We start from the raw sequence: 21,634 nt of genomic DNA, 5'->3' as shown, positions 1-21,634 counted from the left end.
ATAGAAAATCACCACTAAAACACCATAGTAAAGCAAAAATGTATATAGCCTTGAGTTTGTAGGGAGTGTTTAGATGTAACACCAAAGGCACAATCTATGAAAGAAAAAAATTGATAAGATGGAAATCACTTAAATGAAACATTTCTGCTCCATGAAATACATTGTCAAGAGAATGAAAAGACAAGCCATGGATTGGCAGGAAAAAATGTTAAATACATATGATGAAGGATTGATATAAAAATATACAAAAATACCTTCTTACAACTCAACAATAAGGTAGAGCATGGTGGCACACACCCGTAGGTCTCAACAACTTGGGAGGCTGAGCCAGGAAGATTACAAATTCAAGGTTAGCCTCAGAATCTTAGTGAGACCATCAGCAACTTAATTTCTAAGAAAAGACTTTTTATTTCTCAGTGGCAAAGTGCCTCTAGGTTCAGTCCCCAGTAACACACACACACACACACACACACACACACAAAAAAAAAAAAAAAAAAACCCAAAAACTCAAAAGTAAGAAAACAAATAACCCAATTAAAAAGTGGAACAAAGACTAACAGAGACCACACTAAAGAAGACGTGTATGAAAAGATTCTCCACATCTTATGTTGTTAGGGAAATATAAATTACAACAATGATATTCCACTTTATAACTGACAATGATCAAGATCCAGGACACAAAGCATACCAAATTCTGGCAAGGATGTGGAGCAACAGAAACTCCCATTTATTGCTGGTAGGAATGAAAAGTAGTACAGGCACTTTGGAAGACTAAGTTCTTACATAATTAAATATTCTCTTAATGTAAAAATCCAGCAATTGAACTCCTTGGTATTTACTCAAAGAAGTTGAAAACATATGCTCAGACAAAATTCTGCACACAGATGTTTTATAACAGCTTTCTTTAAAATTACCCAAACTTGGACAAAACCAAAATATCTTTCAGTAGGTGAATGAATAAATAAACTGTGACACATCCAGACAATGGAATATAACTGTGCTAAAAAGAAATGAGTTATCATGCCATGAAAAGTCATGATGGAAAATTAAATTAATAATTTAAGGGAAAGAAGCCAATCTGAAAAGGCTACATACTATATGATTCCCACTATATGACATTCTGGAAAAGAAAAAACATGGAGATAGTAAAATTATCCTTGGTTGTCAGGGGTTAGTAGGAAGTGGGTGAATATACAGAAGAGGGAAGAATTTTAAGGCAGTGAAACTACTCTGTATGATACCATATTAATGGATATGTGTCTTTATACATTTGTTCAACCCCATAAACCTATAACACCAAGAGTGAAACCTAATGTAAACTATGGGTTCAGGTGATGATATTTCATTTTAGGTTCATCAGTTGTAACAAAAGTACCCTTCTGGCAAGCAATGTTTATAATGCCAGAGGCTATGTACATGTCTGTTTGCAGAAAATATATGAGAAATTTCTGTAGTGTCTCTTCAATTTTGCTGTGAAACTGAAAGTGCTCTAACATTATGGCATTTGCAGGTAAATGGATGGAGTTGGAGAATATTGTGCTAAGTGAAATGAGCCAATCCCCAAAAAACCAAAGGACAAATATTTTCTGTGATATGTGGATGATGATAAATAATGGGAAGTGGGGGAGGGGGTAAGATAAGAATGGAGTAACTTTGGATTGTGTATAGGGCAATGAGGGGAGGTGAAAGGGTGGGGGAAGCTAAGATAGTGGAATGAGACAGATATCATTACCCTATGTGCATGTATGTTTACACAATGTTGTGAATCTTCATCATGTACAACCAGAGAAATGAAAAGCTGTACCTTATTTGTGTACAGTGAATCAAAATGCATTCTGTAAAAATAAAAAAAATAATTTTAAATAAGTAAATAGTATTTAGCTTTTTTTTCTGCCTTTAAATTCTAGCTGTAGCATCAGCACTTCCTAGGTCTTGAGTCTACCAAGCTTCTGTACTATACCATTGGTTCTCTATATATCTATGTACCTATATGTGTATTATAAAATTATTGTAGACAAGATGCCCTGATGGATGTTAAAATTAGTGGAAAAAATTTGAGGAAAAAAAGATAATTCCATAGTCTCAAAGAATCTTCCCCAAAGTATTTATTAAATACAAATGGAAAAATCATTTCTTTATAGTGGAGAAAACTAGTGGACACTTTGGTTTATCAAGGTTAACATCAACAGTGATAACACATTAACATCAGGAAGCCCATGAAGGGTACGGCATTACTTTTGTGATATTCTTGCCAAAATTACAGTGCCAATCCAATCATGAGGAAACATCAGACACACCCAAATTGAAAGATATTCTAGAAACAAATTATCATCATCATGAAAGTCAAGGAAAAATTCAGGAACCATCACAGACTAGAGGACACTAAGGTGATAGGTCACAGAATGCAATATGGGATCTTAGATTAGATTCTCAAACTGAAAAAAATGGCATTAACAGAGAAAGTGGTGACATTTGGGTAACTTCTGTAGTTAATTACTAGTGTTATACTAGCTTTAATTTCCTTGTTTTTTAAATATTTTCTTAGTTGTCAGTGACCTTTATTTCATTTATATATGGTGCTAAGACTCGAAACCAGTGCCTCATACATGCTAGGCAAGTGCTGTACTATGGAGTCACAAAACCAGGCCTAATTTCCTTGTTTTGATAAGTTTTGTATGATTATGTAAGATGTTACATTAAAGGATTCTGCCTGAAGGGTATATGGCAACTCTTGGCACTACATTTGCAACTGCTACATGTCTAAAATTATTTCTAAATAAAATTCAAAGGGACAAAAATACCTGCCCTTCTGAAGCCACCATTCTAATGGAAGAAACAGTGAATAACATAATAATGTAAGTAAAACAAAAAGGAACCTGTCCTCGCAGGAATTATGGTGAAAACCTTGGTTAATGGACAGCCTTAAGCCTCTGTGAGTACAAACCTGGATTCCTGCACTTTCCATAGGCTGTTTGCTGACCTGAGTTCCCTAATGGCTCTTTCCTGAATGCTTGCTGAGTTTTCCACATTGGTATGAATGAACAGAGCCCCACATAGTTTAAATCAAGTAACAAGGACATTGTCCCTGACTTCCTCACACCTTTCAATTTCCCTTAATGGAGTTGACTCTTGAAACACTCCATCCTCTCCACCTCTTCCCAGGAATATATCTCACAGAGATTTCTATTAATTTTTATCTATTAGAGAACAGAAGGCAGAGTTCTGAGACCCAGTGGGAATTAGCCTTAGGAAGCCTCTGTGGATACTCTAGCCCAATCCGAATGCAAAATTAACCTTGTTTCAAAACAATATGAAAGTTATATATTTTGTAATTTAAAATGTAAAACCAGAACAGTATGTAATGTTTGGAAAATATAGAACAATGGAGAGAAATACAAATCACCCTCATCTCCCTCCCTCACCTCCCACTGGAGACTATATCTGCTTTTTGGTCCATTTGTGTTCTTCTATTCTTCTTCTTATGATTCTGTTTAATGCAGTTCAAGCTCATAATGTTTATAAAATTCTACAACATATATTCACTCCTTTACAATAAAACACTTTGGGTTATTACCAACTTTTGAAAAACATAAATATAATGGCTGAATAATATTTTGCTGTGTGGCTATAACTGACCATACCATCCCCCACTTATTGGATCATTCATTTCGAGGACTGCCTTGGTAGTTTCTGTGGACTTTAGAAGTTGTGTCACTCCTGTAGAAGACATAGCTTGGTGCATGGAGGCATTGGGATGGAGAAGAACAAGCATAGTAGGAGACATAGGTTACAATTTGGACTCTGTTCCATATAAAGCTTTCAATATGTTTTCTGCTCATTTTTTCCAGATTCTTTTTCTCAGCTGAAAAATGCCCTAAGTGATCCATAATCCTTAAGGTTCCTTTGAGCTCTAACATTCTATGATAAGAATGTTTTTTCAGTTAAAATATTGTGAGGTTTCCAGCAATTTCCAAATGTTATGTGTTAATCAATGTTGATATTAATGTTTACATGTTAATTTGTCAAAGTTTATTTAGGACATGTTTTTAAAATCAAAGTGCCAGGAAATTCTATCTACATATTTTTTGCCCTTTGGCACCTGTGAACTCTAAATAACTTTGAAAGGCTTTATATATTATTCCCACGTGTATACAAAAGCCTCTGTTTATACATCACAGTAGCTTGTGTACTCTTAACCACATTGATTGTTTGCTGATTGAAGTTCTGCTGGTGGTCCAAGAAGAACACCAGGCCCTTAACTAATGGGCTCCCAATAAGAAATTTGTCCTGTATTTTATGGTCTTCTTAGAAGTCTCATGGAGACTATGAACTTCTTGTTCCCATAAATGGTCTTGATGTCTGTTCAACCTTTTAAAAATGTGAACTTCAGGTTGTAGCTTAATGGTAAGGAACCACTGAGTTCAATCCTCATCAGCCCCCCATCCAGTGTTAACTATAAACACAATTCTTGCAGAAAGTTTCTACTACCTTTTTATCAGTGAACTTCTGAAAACTACACTTTGGTGAGTGTTATGTAGAGCTTCCAACTGGTTAGTTGGAGGCCTATTAATAGAGATTAATGAATTGAAACAATTGCTGATTTAAAATGTGCTTTTTGTGGAAAGCAAATACTCTAACCCAAAGTGGGGCTTGTGAAAATGGAAGTAAAGTGCTAGGTAACATTTTGCATCATCACTTACTCTAGAATATGAGATAAATATTTTCTTAACGTATACCTCATTTGCCTCTGAAGCATTTGAGATAACTGAGTAAAGTAGGCAAAAGATTTGGCTGCTTTCTAGGTAGAATGTGGTGGTTATTTGGCCTACATGAAACATCGGCCCAACACAATCCAGCAGCTCAGAATGAAGAGGGCCTGAGTCTATCCTGGTAGGAATTGAAGAAGGGATTGAAGGGAGCTATATAAATGAAGAAAATGTTCTTTATTAATGAGGTTAATGGAAAATGAACATACAGATAGAACATTTCCCTGGATAGAGTTTGACTTTGTTTTGGGTCTCATTCTTTAATTGAGAACTACTCTGGCACCTTACCCTCAATAGAACCAGTATAATTCGTTCCAAGTATGCTTTCTTTAAATAAGGTGAACTACTTGTGTTTTGTAAGCAGAGCTTACCATTTTCTTTTTCTAAGCAGTGGCATAGGGCAATGTATCTACTTAACCTGGGAATTTTCAGATTTTAATGAACACCTGTTGTTGACTATTGACCAGAGAAACTAACAATTATCAAAAAAAAAAGTCAACATTTCTCCATAGACTCTTAGGCAGACATTTACTTTCTTTTCTAAAGGATAAGGCTTTCCATAATTAAGAGTCCAAATAGCAAGCATTTCATGACATAATATTGTGCAATGTTTACTAGCTTAAGATTTCAGGACTTCATGGGTTGGGCATTCATTGGACACTAAAGAGAACTATTTATGGTTCTAACTGTGATATGGCTCTGAATCTGGTTCTCCAATGGGCTAAAGAAAATCAGTATACTTTCTGATGATGCTGATAGTCTGTGATATATTAAAATAAGTGCAGGCAGAAAAAATAATGGTATATCAGGGGCATCATCATGTTGACAATTAAAGAATAAAATATAATGCTCTAATAAGTAACATTACAAAGTCCAGACAACTGACATAAGAAAATGCTTCTGAGTGAGGCTTGAGTATGGCAGTCTGAAGTGTCATTTGGTGAGGAATATGGTTGTGTTCTAGACTATAGTCACTCAGATGACTGCAAAAGAACTTTGGACTGGAGTATAACTTAAAGTTGAATTCCTCAGAGCATAGAAGGTAGATCATTGGGGGCAAATGGGAAGTTAGTCACCAATTGTCCCGTTCACAATAGGCTCAGGTCTATTGACTTCAGATTCATTGTGGTAGTTGCAGGTTCAGGGAAGAAAGAGCCTCCATGGGACTTTTGAGTAAGTAGTGGAAATTCTTCTCAGTCATGTGACTTGCAGTTTGGGCTTACTCTGAATCTCCCTAATCATTCTTATCTGTTCCACTTACTATGAAATGAAGAAAGATAAACCACAGAATCAGAGGGAAGCAGGACCTCTTTGTAGTAGCAATGACCAAGAGATCTGGCTATTAGGTAAAAGTTCCCAGGGCTCTCACTTTGCCTATAGAGCAACACAGACAAATCATAGCTCTAATGTCTATCTCTGAGCCCAAACATCAAATCTTCAAGAATAGTTCAGAGCTTGAATCGTTTAATGTATTCTGCTTCTTAAAAATAAAAAAGTCAAGAAGCATCTAAATGTTGACTTTATGCAGTCATTTCACTTCTACTAAGGGCACTAACAAAGATTTGATTGTTAGCAACTTGTAAGACAGAGAAAGGTTCCAATGATACTAAGAACCAAGATGCTTTAAATGATAACACTGATTTAAAACCCTTTCAATATCTCAACACGAAAATCAATGATCTGAACCCCTCCCAGAAGATGGTAACCAAGTATAAAGAATTTATACTTCTTAGTACATATTACTTTAAAAGCATTATACTTGCAACTTGTTAACTAAAACCTGGAACCCATTCCCTGTGTTCCCCTGGCCAGCAAAACAAAAAAACAAAAAAACAAAAAAACAAAAAAACAAAAACAAAACAAAACAAAACAAAAAAAAAAAAACACAACTATTCCTAGGAGGACCAACACAGCTAGTACACTGAGCACAGCTGATCTTGCTTGATGGAATAGCCTTGGAGATACCAGCTCTACCCACGTGGATTTTGGGGTGGTTAATGTCTACAAAGCACTTCCATGTACATTAGTTTCATCTCTGACCACTGGGAAAATGTTTGACTTCCCTCTGGAATCGAGCTCTTCAACCCTGGGGAATAGTAGTCTCAGGGAGAAAACTTCTGGCAGTCACTGTTCTGAAAGGCTTGAACAGAGCAGCCTATGGTCAGCACTTGGAGCCCCAGAAAGAAGATTTCTCAGTCATCAGAACAGGAATGGAGATGATTGATGTGAGCACTGAGGTGACTCTTTACTTTGCCTGTCTCATTATGGCAAATTACTAGTCTGCATTTGGCCATGGATTTAGATTGTTTAAAGGGATTTCAAATTGACAAAGCCATAGAATGTCAGACCTGGAACATTTTAAGACACTTTAATTTATAGACAAGAAAAGGAAGCCCCAAGAAGCTAGGAGGTTGAGCCATCATTGATTTGGAGTTGTGGAGCACTGTGGCCTTACAGAAAATAATTTCCTATAGATGACTGATGGTCCCACTACCAGGAGCTCCCCAGCAGTTGCCTGGGAGGTTGCTTAGCCTTAGATTTCTAATCTCCAGGAAATCATTGAGTCTCCTTCAATGGTGAAGCAAGAATTGCCCCACCATATTCTTGCTTCCTGTTGCTGATCAGACTGACTGAATTAATGCAAAGCATGGCTTAGCCAACTGTCTACCCCAATTCACCCACAGTTGAGACCAGGGAAATTGCACCATGAGAATGTTTTTTTCAACCCAACAGTTAACTGAAGCGATTGCAGTCCCAAATTTCCAGGGTGTTGGAGTTCATCAGAGTAGTTTAGGAATATAAACAATACAAAGTAGTGGACTTTGTACCTAGATGATTTTGTCTTCATCTCAGCTGCTCAGTTGTACCACCATGTGACCTTCATAGAGGCACGTAATTTCAGTTCCTTCAACTGTTAAATGGAGATAATGGTCCATTTCTTGCTTATCTTCAAGGACTAATGTGAGAGAAATCCTTTGCTAATGCAGCATGGGGGCAGCGTGGCAGTGTGGATTAGGACATGGGCTTTGGCAGCAAAAATACTTGGGTACATATTCTGGCTACAGCATTTGTGATTTCTGTGACTGAGTAAATATTCAGCCTCTGCATCCCTTGCAAAGTAGGTATAATATCAATACATACATCAGAGAATCATAGGAGCAAGTGAAATAATGTATATACAATGCTTAGCACAGTACTTGGTATGTAATATGGGCTCAGTCAATTTTATCTTTTTTATTGTCATGCTAAATGTGTACAAGGAATTACAGCAACCTGCCACATTAAATCAGAATTGTATTACCTTTCAAGTACTGTAAACCCTAAGCAGATGATTACCTTAAAGTTATATGGTGTTTTCTATTTAAGACCAGTAGGAATCCAGAGACAGGGACTTCAGAAGAACTCTAAAACAGGGTCATTGTCTATGATAACCATAAAAACCAAGGGGAAAGACTTTCAATTATAATATGTGATTGAGAGCCAAAGTACAAAGTGGTAGAACCAGGAGTTGTGGAAAAAATACATGGGTATATTCACAAGGTGTGTCCCAAGCTCAAATAATTGTCCTGTGACAATTTCAAATCTGCTCCAGAGATTGCCACTTCCACAGACTGGCTGGATAGAGACCCCGAGGGGCCCATTGGGCATTGGATACTGTGCTGTGTTTCTTGACAGAAATCCCAGCCGTGCCCTTCTGAGGACCAGAGTAACTGGGGAAGTCTGATGCAGAACAAGCAAGAACACAGTGCTGGAGGGTTGAAAATATGGAATTGCATTTTTAACAAGGTTTCTTCTGGATGTTGTAGCCCACATGCAGTAACTGTCCCAGAGTCAGAGTCCCCTTGGCCCATTCAGGGCAACATCAGGCTGCTCTGCCAGAGGAAGAGCCATGGTAAAGAAAGTTGGAGTTCCCCATGGAGCCCATAGAATTATTTCCAGCAGGTTGCCTCAGATGAGCTGTAGCCTGGATCATCACAATTTCCTGCTAGGAAGTAAGTCAGCCTGACTGCATCCCAGGTCAGCAACAAATGCTTAATATTTTAGGTGGAAATCTGAGGTGTGACAGGATGACACGTGTATCACACACTGTCAGTTTGCTCATTTCCTGGAACTGACATGCATGGTGAAATTTTCTCAAATTAATTTTAATTTTTAGACACCATCTACAAAAATTTTGTGACAGTGCCTTTAGTGTAACTGTATGAATGGAGGATTTCAAGTTCTTTGAAATGAAGATTAGTACCTGGAGACTACAAATTAAACTCTTTTAAAAGTAATTCAAGTCAAAAATCTCACTTCAGAAAGTTGAGAATCAGCATTTCTGTAAAACCAAGTCTCTCGAAAATAATTTCTGGTTTCACCTGAATAACATGGGTCATGGAGTCTCAGTTTTGATCCTCTTCTCTCTGAAAAGATGGTCCAATGATCCACCCATCAGCTTCCTTTGGGTGGAAATTTGGGGAACGGGGTAGATGGGTGAGGTGCAGCATTGGAGCAAGTCAGGATGGGAGAAGCCAACAGAAAGGAGGTAAGAGAAGATTGCATGCAAGCCTCCAAATATTGAGATGAACTGTGAGTTGTGAGGCTTGGGGCCTGAGGTCAGCCCGGCTAGGTCAGAAAGGGGTTGTTCCAGTTAAAGCCAGGACAACAGCTGACCTAGAGTAGTCCTCCATCCTCCACCTTAGCAAAGTTGTCCCAGGGAGTGCAATGAGAGGGAAGAAACATGACTCCCAAGAGACTAGAGGACTGGAGCTGCCACCATGACAGCAGGATTGGGTCCTGACTCCAGAGAGTCTTTTTACTTCTTCTTGCTACTGTCCTCTGAAACCTATGCTCCCTTCCCTCCTTCCAGTTTTCAGTGGAAGAAGCATGGTTTAGATGCAGCCTGCCTGCCCACATATCTGAGAGCAGTGTTGTGTTCTGAGGCTCCTGCTGCCATCAGAGCCAGGGATGGGCAAGAGGAGGAGGAAGGGATCAAGGAAAACAAAGCTGTTCCCTTGCCCCACAGCTGATGCTCAGTGAGTGTGTGCTGGACTTGGCTGGCTGGCATGAGGGACAATTTTGTCCCTTCCATCTTGCCTCTCTTAGCCTCTTCCCTGTTGGAGGAGGGTGACTGGCTTGGTAGGGGAGTTGGGGGAGGGAGCTCCTTCCATGCAGCCCAGACTTCCCACTTGGTTTTGATCTCAGGAAGGGAATGCCCCTGCCCTGCTTTGAAGCAGCAGCCAGCACCACTTGTCTCTTCTCTCCTTCCCGCAGGCACTTCTGTTCAGAGTGCTGCCTCTTGCTGGCTCCTTCTGCTTCTGCTAGGTTCTCCTGCTGACTGGGAAGAAAGTGCTCCAGCGGGGTGATGGGGGTCTGAAACTCTTAAAGGAGAAGCTTTCTTTCCATTGAAAATCTATTTACCTGGCATATTAATTTTATGTCTTTCCCCAAATATAACCTCCTGAGAAAAGTAAGCCAGTGTAAAGTGACCCTAATCGCCATTTAAACGTTAACTGTAGCTGTTCTGGTTTTCCATTAGGATTTTTCAAGCAGATCAAGCACTGGCTGTGGTGACAATCATTATTAGCAATCAAATCCAATTCAAGGATCATTTACAGAGGGCATAAAGGTTGAGGGCCACAGACCTGAGTGAGACATTCCCTCTCACCTTAATGGCTCACAATCTGGGTATGAAGATAAACAAGACCTGGAGATCATTTTCAGACCCCTGGCACCATTTTTGCCAGTAACTCTTGCAGCAGAGTCTTTGACCAGAGGAGTTTACAAGTAGCCAAATTGACAAGTCAATTTGAGAAGTATTCTCCCCTTGGCTACCCATTGGTTGAATTTTGTCAATCAACTAGTGCCTGTTGAGGACTTGGCCCTGTGCAAAATAAAGAGATATCTGAGCAAATCCCCTCTGAATGCTGGAGTTGCAGTGTTTTAGAATCTTGTTTCTGTTTGTTAATGATGTGTTTTTTTTCCCTTACAAAGAATGTGAAAGAGACTAAATTCTGGGCCTCTTCTGGGCTGGAATCTGCAATTCTTTTCATCATTGGAGCCATGGCACTTTCTTATGGGGTCTAGCCCTGGATGACTTCCCAGGTTCTAGGGTCCAGTGTGAGTTCCTTCTCCAGGGAAATGTCAGATCTTAAGCAAATTACCCAGTAGGGGCCTCAGTTTATTCTGGAGAAAAAAAGAAAGAAAGAAAGCAACGTTATTTGGATGATTTTGTGAACATGGGATAGTATTAGAGAAGCTTATTCAAATAAAAAGGAGCCAGATGGCTGCTGGATGAAGTCTTTGGTTTACGCAGATGGAGAAACTGAGGCCCAGAGAAGTGACTTGCTCCAATCACAGGAAGAACCAGTGGCATTCTGTTATGTCAGTGCTCAGTTTGCTGCCCTTCCTAAGAACTCTAGCCTTAGGATTTTCACAATGTGCCAATACTGTTCCTTCTGTACAAGGAAAGGAAGAAAACAGACCAGGTGATGGAGACTCTAAAATGCTTAAGCTCCTGAGATGACAAAAATGGTCCCTGCCCTTCCTGCACCTATTTCTCTTAAGAGGACCAGGAAACTTCCATTGAGGATTTGGCTAAAGGGATGCAGCCGTTCCTGAACTAGAAGTAAAGGCTGAGGGGAGAAGAGGGTCTGTTAAGCCTTCTATGTGCAGAGAGACAGATTCTCAAGCCAGAAGGGAGACAGACAGCCGGTGCGTGGGATAGTGAGCACACACCCAGCGGTTTTCCCATTTCCCCGGGAAGGAAAATGCAAGAGGCTTTTGCTTAAAGCTTATTGTGGCTGTTCCAGTAAGGAACCCGGTTTACCCTGACCTTACCCCCAAACCAAGGATCCCTTAAGGGCCATCATTTGTAGCTTACTGATTCCAGGGTCCACAGCTTGCTGACCTACTGGGTGAGCGCCAGTCGCTTAGCCCAGCAGGGCACTGCGGCATGCCCTCAGGCTGAGATGCATGAGACCGCAGGGACGGTGAAGGTGACCGCCTTCTCCTTCTCATTCTTGGACACAAGCGCTCTGTGCTGCGGACCCGAGTGGAGCTCAGAATGCAAAAGTTTGCTGTGGTGTTCAGGGGCCTGAGGAGCATCTCTGGGAAGGGACTGTGCGCTGGCGGCTGGGCTAGGGTCTAACCCCATTCCTGTGGCAGTTTATGCCCTCTTTCCTGGTTGCGAACACTAACTCCCAGTGATGGGGCTTCAGCGAGGTGGTCCCATTCCCCAATCCCTAGTCCTGGCCCCACCAGCCCGGCTCTTGCATCCCCACAACTGCCTCTAGGTCCCAGGCCCGATCAGGGTCCTCAGCTCTACCTCTGCTTCGATCAGCTGATTTTGACAGGATAGGGGGTCCCGAACTGCGCAGGCGGGCGGGGCAAGCCCCTGCCAGATCCGTGGATGATAACGTGCCTGCTCCATGTCGCGGCTTCGAGCTGTCCAGGCTCCGCCCCCTGTGAGTGTGTAAGTGTGTGATGCTGCCGCGGCCGCCGCCGCCTGTGCAGCCGCCGCCGCTGCCGCTGCCGCCCCGGCTGCCGCGCCGCGCCGCGCTGCTGCCGCTTCCTCCGCCGCCCCCGCCTCCTCTGCCGCCACCGGCCAGCAGCCCGCCAGCCACCGGGCCCCGCCGGCCCAAGCCCGCAGCTGCCGCCGCCGCAGCCTCCGGGCGCTGGGCGCGCGGGCAGCCGCGGAGCGAGCGGACCCAAGCGGGCGGCCAGGCGCTTGCCCGCCCGGTGCCACCGCCGCAGCCGCCGCTCCGGAGCGCAGGACCAGGTACCTCCAGAGCCTGCCGTCGCCGCCGATGCGGCCCGGGCACTTTTAACTGGGCGGGAGGGTCGGAGAGCCGGGCCGCCCAGAGCAGCGAGCGAGCTGCGCCGCTGAGAGCCGCGCTGACCCGCAGCGAGCAGGGACGGACGCCCGCCCGTCGCCGCCACCCGGCCGCTATGGATCTATTCGACTTTTTCAGGGACTGGGACTTGGAGCAGCAGTGGTAGGTTTTGATTTTTGCTTTCTGCTTTGATGAGCGAGTCCCCCGGCGGGGTCTGGGATTTTCGCCTTTGTTAAGAGGAGCCGGAGCTGTCGTGGGGGGCGCCCCGGACGCCCTCCCACTTGCTCTCAGGCACCTCTGGCCCAAGCAGCGGTGACTCCTTGGTCGGGTGCTGGGGTGAGGGGAGGTACGTGGAGAGAGAGCGATGCGGGCAAAAGCGTCGCTTTGCACTCCAAGTCCAAAGAGTTGCATTTGGCCCACATCGGATCCGGTGCCACCCATCCCAGGGATGCGCTGCACGACCTCCGCCGGGCTTTTTTCACCAGCGACTCACCAGGTCGGCCTCTTTGCACCCTGGATGCGTCCCCCTGAAATGCCTCAACTTTCCAGGTGCCCGGCGTCCGCTGCGGGAGGCGGAGGAACAGCGGCGGCCAGGTGCCACCGTACACCCTCCGCTTCCTTGGCGACCACCACCCCTGTTGCCGCCACCTCCATCCCCTCCAGCGAGGCGCAGCGCGCACACCTTCCCTAAAGCCAGCGCAGCCCAAGTTCCCATCCCTCCAGCGCGGAGCAGCGTCTTCTGGGGGCCACAGCGTGACGGACCCCAAGTTGGGCCAGCTTTGGCGCTGGGATTTCAAGACTGAGATTTTTGGAAGTTGGCCCCCAAAGTCAGCTGCTCCGATGCCAATGCGCATTTAATTACCGGCTGGACCCCTGTCAGCCTCCCACTGGGAGGCAGCCTTAGGTTTGTATAATGGGCACTGAGCTCAATTCAGAGATTTCCTCTGCTCTTCAAAAAATACCCAAAACTTGTGCTTTGGAGATTTTGAAAGATGGTGCAGAGGTGACTGGGGAGCCAGAAAGTTGTTACTCTCTGCGTGATGTGCTGGCGCACATACATATATACTGATACACGAATCTATTGACTTTTTAAAAACTTCACCTGTACTACAAACGTTATTGTCTGTTATTTGTCATATTATTTTAACACATCGGTTTTCCTCTACAGTCCAAGGAATTAGATGGGGACGGAGGACAGGAACGAAAGCACTTAGAACTGCACTCTTGGCTATCGCCCTTTTAAATGTAGTTAGAATAATCTATAGTGCCCACCAACAGTGCGAAATCTTTTTCGATGTTTTAACTACTAAATGCCCTTGGCTATGAATGCTGTGCATTTTTACAAGGGATTCCCTTGTTGCTGTGATATTTTAGGCAATTTATTTCTTTAAAAAAAGGTCTTATATTTAGCTAATACCTTCATTATACCAACCACAACTCCTTTAGTTGCAAACCCAGGATAATCAGAACTTAAATACATTTTATTTTGCAGCAATTTCAGGTAAATCTCTGAAGCACAAATTATGCTGTATCAGTATTAATCTGTAAGGCATTTTTGAAATTATGCAGGGTTTTATCAGCTCTGCAGAAAAATATTAATTTTTTAAAAAATCACAGTTGCTATTTAAAAGTGAAAATCACAATAAAATTATTGGTCAATTAAATATTATGCTCCTGCACACAGCCTTAACTCTGCTTCAGTAATTTATTTTGCAACAACTGATAACTATAGCATTATTATTTGCATACAATTTGCCTAATATGTGGTGTGGGTAACATCCTTAATGTAACAGACACTGTTATAATTTATTTCATAGGTGCAGTTCAAATGTTAAATATATACAAGGTATTAGGTCTTTAAGATGTTTATTATATTATTTTAATCCTAGTTTAATCTTACATGCACTTGAACATTTGAAGTGGATGGCCTCTTTTATATTTGATTTTTTGTTTTTCAGGACATGTGCCTTCCCCATTTGGGAAACTGTTTTCTTAAGGAAAACGAAAAACCTTTTCTCCTCTAGATTCCTAACTGTGCCACATCAGTTAAAGAACATGGAGACTTGGGCACACAGTGGATATTCTATGAAATACTGATGAATTAGTATAGCACGTCTGCATAAATAAACCCATTTTTTTTCCCTCTGGGTGCATCCAGGACCATTTCTCCTTCTTACTCTTCATTCATGAGGAGTGAGGTTCCTTGTGCATATGTGTTTACAAACGTTTGTAATGCAGTTGTGCTTCTGTGTTTTGTACACCCCTGTAGAGAAAGAAATACAGAGGTGACAATGGTGGATGAACTAAAAAGCTTGACACTGTCTTTAACAGAAGTCTGTACCTTTCCAAACTCTTTGAATGTCTAGAGAATGCTGGGTACATATTCTTTATATGTTTACTTCTCTTCCTTGAGAGTAAGTAACTGCTGAAAGTGATGACATCTCTTCCCCACAAACTCCTGGAAGGACCTAGTTGTGGGGGGAGGCTCCGGCAAAGTTAAAGAGCTCATTTATATTGAACCTATTCCTAACATTCACTTGTGGAACAGTGAGCTCAGAGCTGTCTCTTCTGTAGCCCTAGATGTCTGATAGTAAGTGGATCAGGACAGCTTAAAAACAAATTCGTTTTCCTAGACATGATGAACAAAGACTGTGCACACAGAGGCATATGCGTTATTTGCAAACCCTTGACTACAGTAAACAAAAAGTGCTTGCCCATTTATAAACACACACATTTGTCAGGACAAGTGCAAATGAAAGGAAAGGGGTATGAATGATGCTGCAGTGGGCAGGTATGTGCAGCGTTTGGAAATGCTCCCATGCCTAACGGAACGCATCACTGGATTTTACAGACTACAAGAATACCTTAATGGGTCATGCTCTGGACCCAATTAAAGGGCCAAAGCTCAAGTTTTTTAAGATTCCTGGATGAATGAGCAATGTTCACCTGAGTTTGAATTTAATATGAACCATTCTGTGAAAGCAAAGGACGGCCCAGATGTCTGTGTACATCAAAAGCATCACTTACCCTTAAAAAAGGAAAAAGATACAGAAAAATCAAATATTGTTTTTCAAATCATTCTGTAGACTTGCCTGTGATAACCAAGTAAATGAATTCTTGAGGTATCTGGAGATCATGTGGCTAGATTGAACTTGTTTACCATCTATGGTCAAGTCATTAATCCCCATTTAAGAGGGACAAAAAACAAATTCAGGGAGCCTACAAAGTCTGCTAGCTCTCATTCCTATAAGCACCCACTCTCCAGTATTCATAAATATTACTTTGCGACAAACCAAGGTTCTTGTGGATTGCTTACCTTTTATTTTTTATTTAGAAATAAAGAAATGAAAATACAGAAAAGAAAAATTAAAAAAAAATAGAAAAGAAAACCACCATGATGGCAAAACCAAAATGTTAAAAATTCTAGTGAAAATTGTAGTTAAGTGCTTGTGACAGTGGCTGACTTCTCACTGTGAAGGACGGCATCAATTGTTTGTAGTTTTTATGTGATGTCTCACAAGTAGCCTAATTAGAGGCGAGCTTGCAAACGGGCAGTTATACAGGAAGAGACTTAAACTCACTAAACTGTTATATAAATAGAAAGTTCAAAGGTCTGTGTGGGGCTGTCAAGCCTGAGAAGGGGCCATGTGCAGGCCAGGCTTCTCCTCCTTGGGTTAAGGCAGCCCCTGGGGCCTGCCACAGCAGCCCACACTTTCCCCAGTTTTTCTTCGACCTTGTGGGGGCTAAGGGGGGAGGCCCTGCTCTCCAGACAAAAGTGAACTGTTCCAGCGCCAGCCGGGCATGGCCCATGTAGCCCCTCAGTCCTGCTGCCTCCTCCTGTTCCACGTACACAGGTCTCTGAAGGCCTCTTTAGCTGCAGCCCTCTGGAAGAGCAGAACAGGACTGCTCATGGTTGGGAAATAGAGGGGACACTATCTTTGCCAACCTGGGACTATTGGAACTGTGGGAGGTGTGCATGGGGGGGTTCTGTTTTCACTATGGCCTCGTGATTGTCAGGATTTCTTTTTCTCTACCTCCATCCATCTATCCTTCTCCTTTTCCCTCAGTGGTCCATTAAAGGGAAGATTGTTTCTGTTTTCTTTTTCCTATTGTAATATGCATTCTCCACTCTGAGTATTCACTCAGTGAACCATTTTGGGTTGAGTTTCTTAAGGGAATATTTGGGAAGGAGAGTTTAAAGGTGGTGAAAGTGGCTAGGGATAAGGTCTCCTCCACAGTCTCCCAACCCCACTGCCTAAATGACAAAAGCTATCTTACTAAATCTTAAAACATATCTATTGGGCAAGGAAGAAATTTCTCTCATGTTAGAAATCAGTTTAATGATACATGAATTGTTTTGCTAATGATTCAGTCAAGCATTTAACAACTTTAAAATATACAAATCAAGATGGAAAATGACTGCCTCAAAAACAAATCTGTCATTATAGACATAAACGAGATTCCAAACATTTAAGCATTTTGTAGATGGATAAAAATCATATTGTATTTAAACATGCTAATTATTGTTGAATAGAAATGGCTTTAATGTGCTGAACCTTTATTTCATGCCCATTATTCTTAGCTAAGACTATTTCTTGCATGCATAATTTGCATATATTTAATGTAATTTCAAATTTCTAAAAGTCCAATAAAATGGCCATCTCTGGAACAATCTAAAACCTGTAGCCTTAAGAGCTTATAACTGTAGGTAATATCTCAAATAGGGAAACCACCATATATTTGATTAGAGTGTCATGTAGACAAAACAATTGATACAGTGAGTACATTTTTCACTTTTAATTTTCTTTCTTTTTGTGATTTCTGTGGCATAAAGGAAGAGACATTTTAAAAATGTGTTTACTGATAAATGTAAAGAAGTATGTTGCTGATTAAATCACCGAAGACCACAACATGGAGAAATTGTTTTGAGAGGGTGCATAAGTGTGTTTCACCTGTGGTATAACTTGTCCTTGCTGCTACATTTGAGCATTTTATGTGCTCCAGGCCTGGACTTAAAGATTTAAATAATCAACCTCAATTCTTCAAACAACTTTATGAAACAGATCCTGTTACGATGTCTACTTTTAGAGGTGACTGCTACTAAGTGGTGCAACCCAGGCTTCAGCCTGCACATTTTGATTTCTGTCCTTTCCATCACGTGGAATATGCTTGCACATGTCATCTTCTTGGATCACTGTAAGTTAGAATGTGCAGGTGGACTCCCATTTTACAGATGGGCAAACTCAATCCTAGAGGATTTGTGTAACTCAGACTTAAGTTCACACAGCCTGTTAGTGGTGGATTTTGGTCAGAAATGCACAGGGTCAGGGATGTAGCTCAGTGGTTATGCATCCCTAGGGGTTCATTCTCTGGTACAAAAAGAAAAAAAAAAAACAGGGAAAGAAAAAAGGAAATGAAAAGAAATGCATATGGCATATGTCCCTACTTCCACTTCAGATTCCTTTCCACAAAACCTCATTGTCTATTATTTATTTAGTGACTCTGAGTATTTAGTTTTCACCAAAAGAAATGGATTAGATTTTGTATATTATACTTGTGTAAAAAAATCTGTGGAATTGCTATGCAATTGGGTAGCTGTGAAACTCAGCTTTTTCCTTTTCATTTAAAATGAACAATTCATGTCCCAATTGAGTCTCTTATTATTTTTATAGATGCTCTTAATGAAAACATGTGAATGGGAAATTACATTTTGTACACACACACCACACGTATATACACAATGTAGGCAAGACTCAAGTCCTTGAGAAATTCCCATTTAAATTTGAATGTTCAAATTTTGAGGACTTGATGCAACTTTCCTATGTACACATATGAATACACCACAGTGAATCTCAGTATCAGGTACATTCACAAGAAGGGGATCTCAATTAGAATAAAATATATTCCATGTTTGTATAAGTATGTCAAAATAGATTCTACTGTCATGTGTAAGTAAAAACAAATAAAAGATAAAAAGAAGACTGAGATACATTTATCTCGATTCAAAGCCTCAGAGCTGGAGATAGAACATTGAAAACATTTCTTGCCAAATCTTTGTAATTCACACGTCTATTATTTGATTTGATTCTCACAATAACCTTGAGGTTTTGTTGGTATTGGTATTGGTAGCTCTTTTGTAGATAAGAAAACTGAAGTTCAGAGAGTTAAGTGATTTAACTATGTTTACACAGTAAGTGGATGGTCTTGGGATATGATTTTTTCCACTTTTCACAACCTTACCACTGTTTCATTAAATCAGTTATGGTTAAATACGCACACTGCTTCCTAGGAGCTGGTGTATTACCTTCTTGCACCATCTATCACAGAACTTTCTCTCACAGGTTGTCAACAAGCATCTGCTAATTGATATGAGTGCCACACTTGGCTCACAGACTGTTCCATGCAAGTGCACATATCTATCAAAGATAGTTGGTCACTAAATTCTGGTGACAATACTGGACATTTGCCTGTGTGATGATGTTTTAATTCTTTGTAATTACTTTCTGATCTCTTAACAGACTGATCACTTTTGCAGAAGATAAGGAGATAAATAATGGTTACAGAAGAAACTTAAGAGGAAAAGACAAATAGATTCTATTATGGGTGTGGTTTAAAAATAAAATTTCTATGAATTCTAAGAAATGTTTAGTGGTGAAAAAAACAACAGGAAGGAAAAACTTTTGAGACACAGGTTTACAGGAGTTAATGGACTGCTATTGTGTCTCAATCTGTACAGAGAACGTTAAGGAAGAATGTGTGACAAAAATCTGAAGAAATAATGAGTGATCGGAGGGTTGGGATTCCTGCAGTCTTCCTTGAGTTTCAGCCTTTATGACTTGTATTTCATCATGAGAAGGCTGTTTTTCTACTTAACTATAGCAGATCCACGCCATAAATTATCATGACTGTTAAACAAAGGTCCAGCACTGGGTTCGTCTAATGTTAAACTTTTATGTTGCACTTTAATGAAATTTTATATGCATTTTCAAAGCAAGGCACACTACACTGTGGAGAGGGTGATGCTCTGAATTGTTGAATTTATTTTAAAGTAAATCTTTTCAGTGACCTTAGCTGCTAACATCTACCTACTTACTGAGCTGAGAAAAATTATCTGAGAGCTTAAATAAAATGACATGATTTAAGCAGAGTTGACAATAGGCACTCCAACCAGAATCTGATTTTGATTATGGATTTCTTAGTTTATGGAAAGCTATTTTTTTAAATATACCTGTGCATTTTGCTTTATTTGAAGAAGAAAATCAGCTTGTGATTTAAGGTAATCTTTGATTCAATTCTTTAGTATGCATGTGCTGATAAAAGAAGGTATAAAAGCCTTGCACTGGGGAATAAACCAAGGAAACGGGCTCTTGTTTTCATTACAAACTCAAAATCGCTCATCTGTTCGTTTTTTTCAATATTCCTTTTGCTGGAAAAAAATGAAAAGAAAGAAAAAACGCATTACTTCTATCCAATGAAGAATGGTTTGTTTTGTTAGATTTCCAAATAAGAATTCTCTGCATTGTCTATCCTCTACATTGCAGACCAGATCTCACGAACAGATTGTTTCTCTTGGTGACCTTTATTAAACTATATTCTTGCAGTTAGAATTTTGTGTTTTTTAGAAAACATATCTTCTGGAAATAGTATTGAAATGGGTTTCTTTTTTATGAATAAAAGTAAAATATCACTAGTCTTATACTGGTGCTAAAATTGCAATCTAGGCTTTAACAATAATTGGAAGAAGTTTTCTAGCAGTCTGACGTCTTCTTAGGCTTTAGGTTTCTCGTATGGTTTGATCAAATGGGCAGTTCAGAAGCAACGTGTTGTGAGGTCAGTTTAACCTTTTGACTATGGCACCATGTACATGATGACCTAACTATCTGTTGAACAATGAAAATACAATCACATAGGCTTTATTTCCCCCTCCAGGATGTCAGTCAACTAATTTTTTTAACAAATTAATTTTCCAAAGGGACTGATTGTTTTCATGCCAGGTCGGCACAGTCACAGTAACTAAATTAGATTCAGCATGATGGATGTTTCTGATGAAGTGCCATGGAGAGGTCTCATCAATTAGCTATTATTTATTTGCTGGCAAAATGCTTGGCTCTGGTGTGTAGACATTAATCAATTCCTAGAACTTACTGTTTCAAGGCTGGAGTGCCCTGTAGGATCATCTGGTCCAATGTCTTCATTCTACAGATGAGGAGAGTGAGACCCAGCATGGGAAAACGACTCGCATTAGAACAGCCAGCCAATTTTAGGAGGAGATAGAGGGATTGTAAAAGATGACTTTTGATGGCATAGTATTGACATTGGAGACATTGCAATGTAGAATTTTGGGGAAATAGTGTGACCCAGACTGTAAGTATAATAGGAATTTAGGAATGGAGAAAGGAAGTGAGCTAGAGTAGATGAAGCAATCTTAACATTCAACATAAAACACTTGGCTTTGGCCCCTGAATTATCTTGTTTGACGGTAGCTGACATTCATCACATAATTGCCAGGGTCCTGTTTTGCTGTGTGGATGGAGAAGTCTCATTCACACTGGCCTCATTTGCTATGGGACAACCACAAAACTCTCAGGAACTATTTGCACTGTCTGAACTATGGAAACATTTATGCAGACAATCTTCAAAAAATTCCAAATGAAAACTTGTTTTCTTGAAACGTTTGAAACAAATGTTTGTAAATTGGCACAATTACTGGGAAAATAGCTATTTCCAAAAGAAGCATATACTGTGGCTCTTGAGATATACTCAAGTACAATGTTTTTTGGTTTTGATCTTTTACTTTAAAGAATATGCTTTTGTTTTTAAGTGTGTACCAATATATTCCTTTTCCTAAGAACTGTGTTGGTGACTTGACACCATCAGATTGTTGTTGACATCTGTGGTTATGATCAGTAACGTGACCACCAAATAATTCTTTGACGATGTCATCCTTCACATCTCAGCTCTATCTCTGGGAGGCTACTAGCTGGCAGCAATCCTCCAGCCTCCTTTGTCCCGAGACTCACATACTCCCATCTGGCCTGGTCAGATTCCCCT

At 40.7% G+C, this 21,634-nt stretch overlaps 2 protein-coding genes across 7 annotated transcripts in view; one reads left to right on the top strand and one right to left on the bottom strand.

The window, feature by feature from the left end:
• Window positions 1-21,634, top strand: part of AFF2 (ALF transcription elongation factor 2) — a 776,411-nt gene that overhangs the window by 282,112 nt on the left and 472,665 nt on the right. For 4 of the 5 annotated variants that reach the window (XM_079124459.1, XM_079124457.1, XM_079124458.1 and 1 more), the window contains exon 1: window positions 12,266-12,745. The exons of the other annotated variant lie outside the window; for it this stretch is intronic. In XM_079124459.1, coding sequence (XP_078980585.1) covers window positions 12,699-12,745 — 47 coding nt within the window. In that variant the 5' untranslated portion in view covers window positions 12,266-12,698. Of the gene's footprint in view, window positions 1-12,265; window positions 12,746-21,634 lie in introns of those variants that run through there. 5 annotated transcript variants of the gene reach the window in all.
• Window positions 7,936-14,089, bottom strand: LOC306651719 (uncharacterized protein). 2 transcript variants are annotated; one of them, XM_079124462.1, is made up of 3 exons: window positions 13,077-14,089; window positions 12,076-12,212; window positions 7,936-10,934 (listed from the first exon to the last, which is right to left on the bottom strand). In XM_079124462.1, the coding sequence occupies exons 1-3, from the start codon at window positions 13,435-13,437 to the stop codon at window positions 10,893-10,895; spliced, it is 540 nt and encodes a 179-aa protein (XP_078980588.1). In that variant the 5' UTR covers window positions 13,438-14,089; the 3' UTR covers window positions 7,936-10,892. The 2 variants fall into 2 exon arrangements, with proteins under 2 accessions (XP_078980588.1, XP_078980589.1); XM_079124463.1 differs by lacking the exon at window positions 12,076-12,212.

The sequence above is a fragment of the Sciurus vulgaris genome (assembly GCF_902686455.1).
Source record: "Sciurus vulgaris genome assembly, chromosome: X".
Taxonomy (NCBI): Eukaryota; Metazoa; Chordata; class Mammalia; order Rodentia; family Sciuridae; genus Sciurus; species Sciurus vulgaris.
Note: the sequence above shows the minus strand (reverse complement) of the source record. Positions and strands in the feature narration are given on the sequence as shown.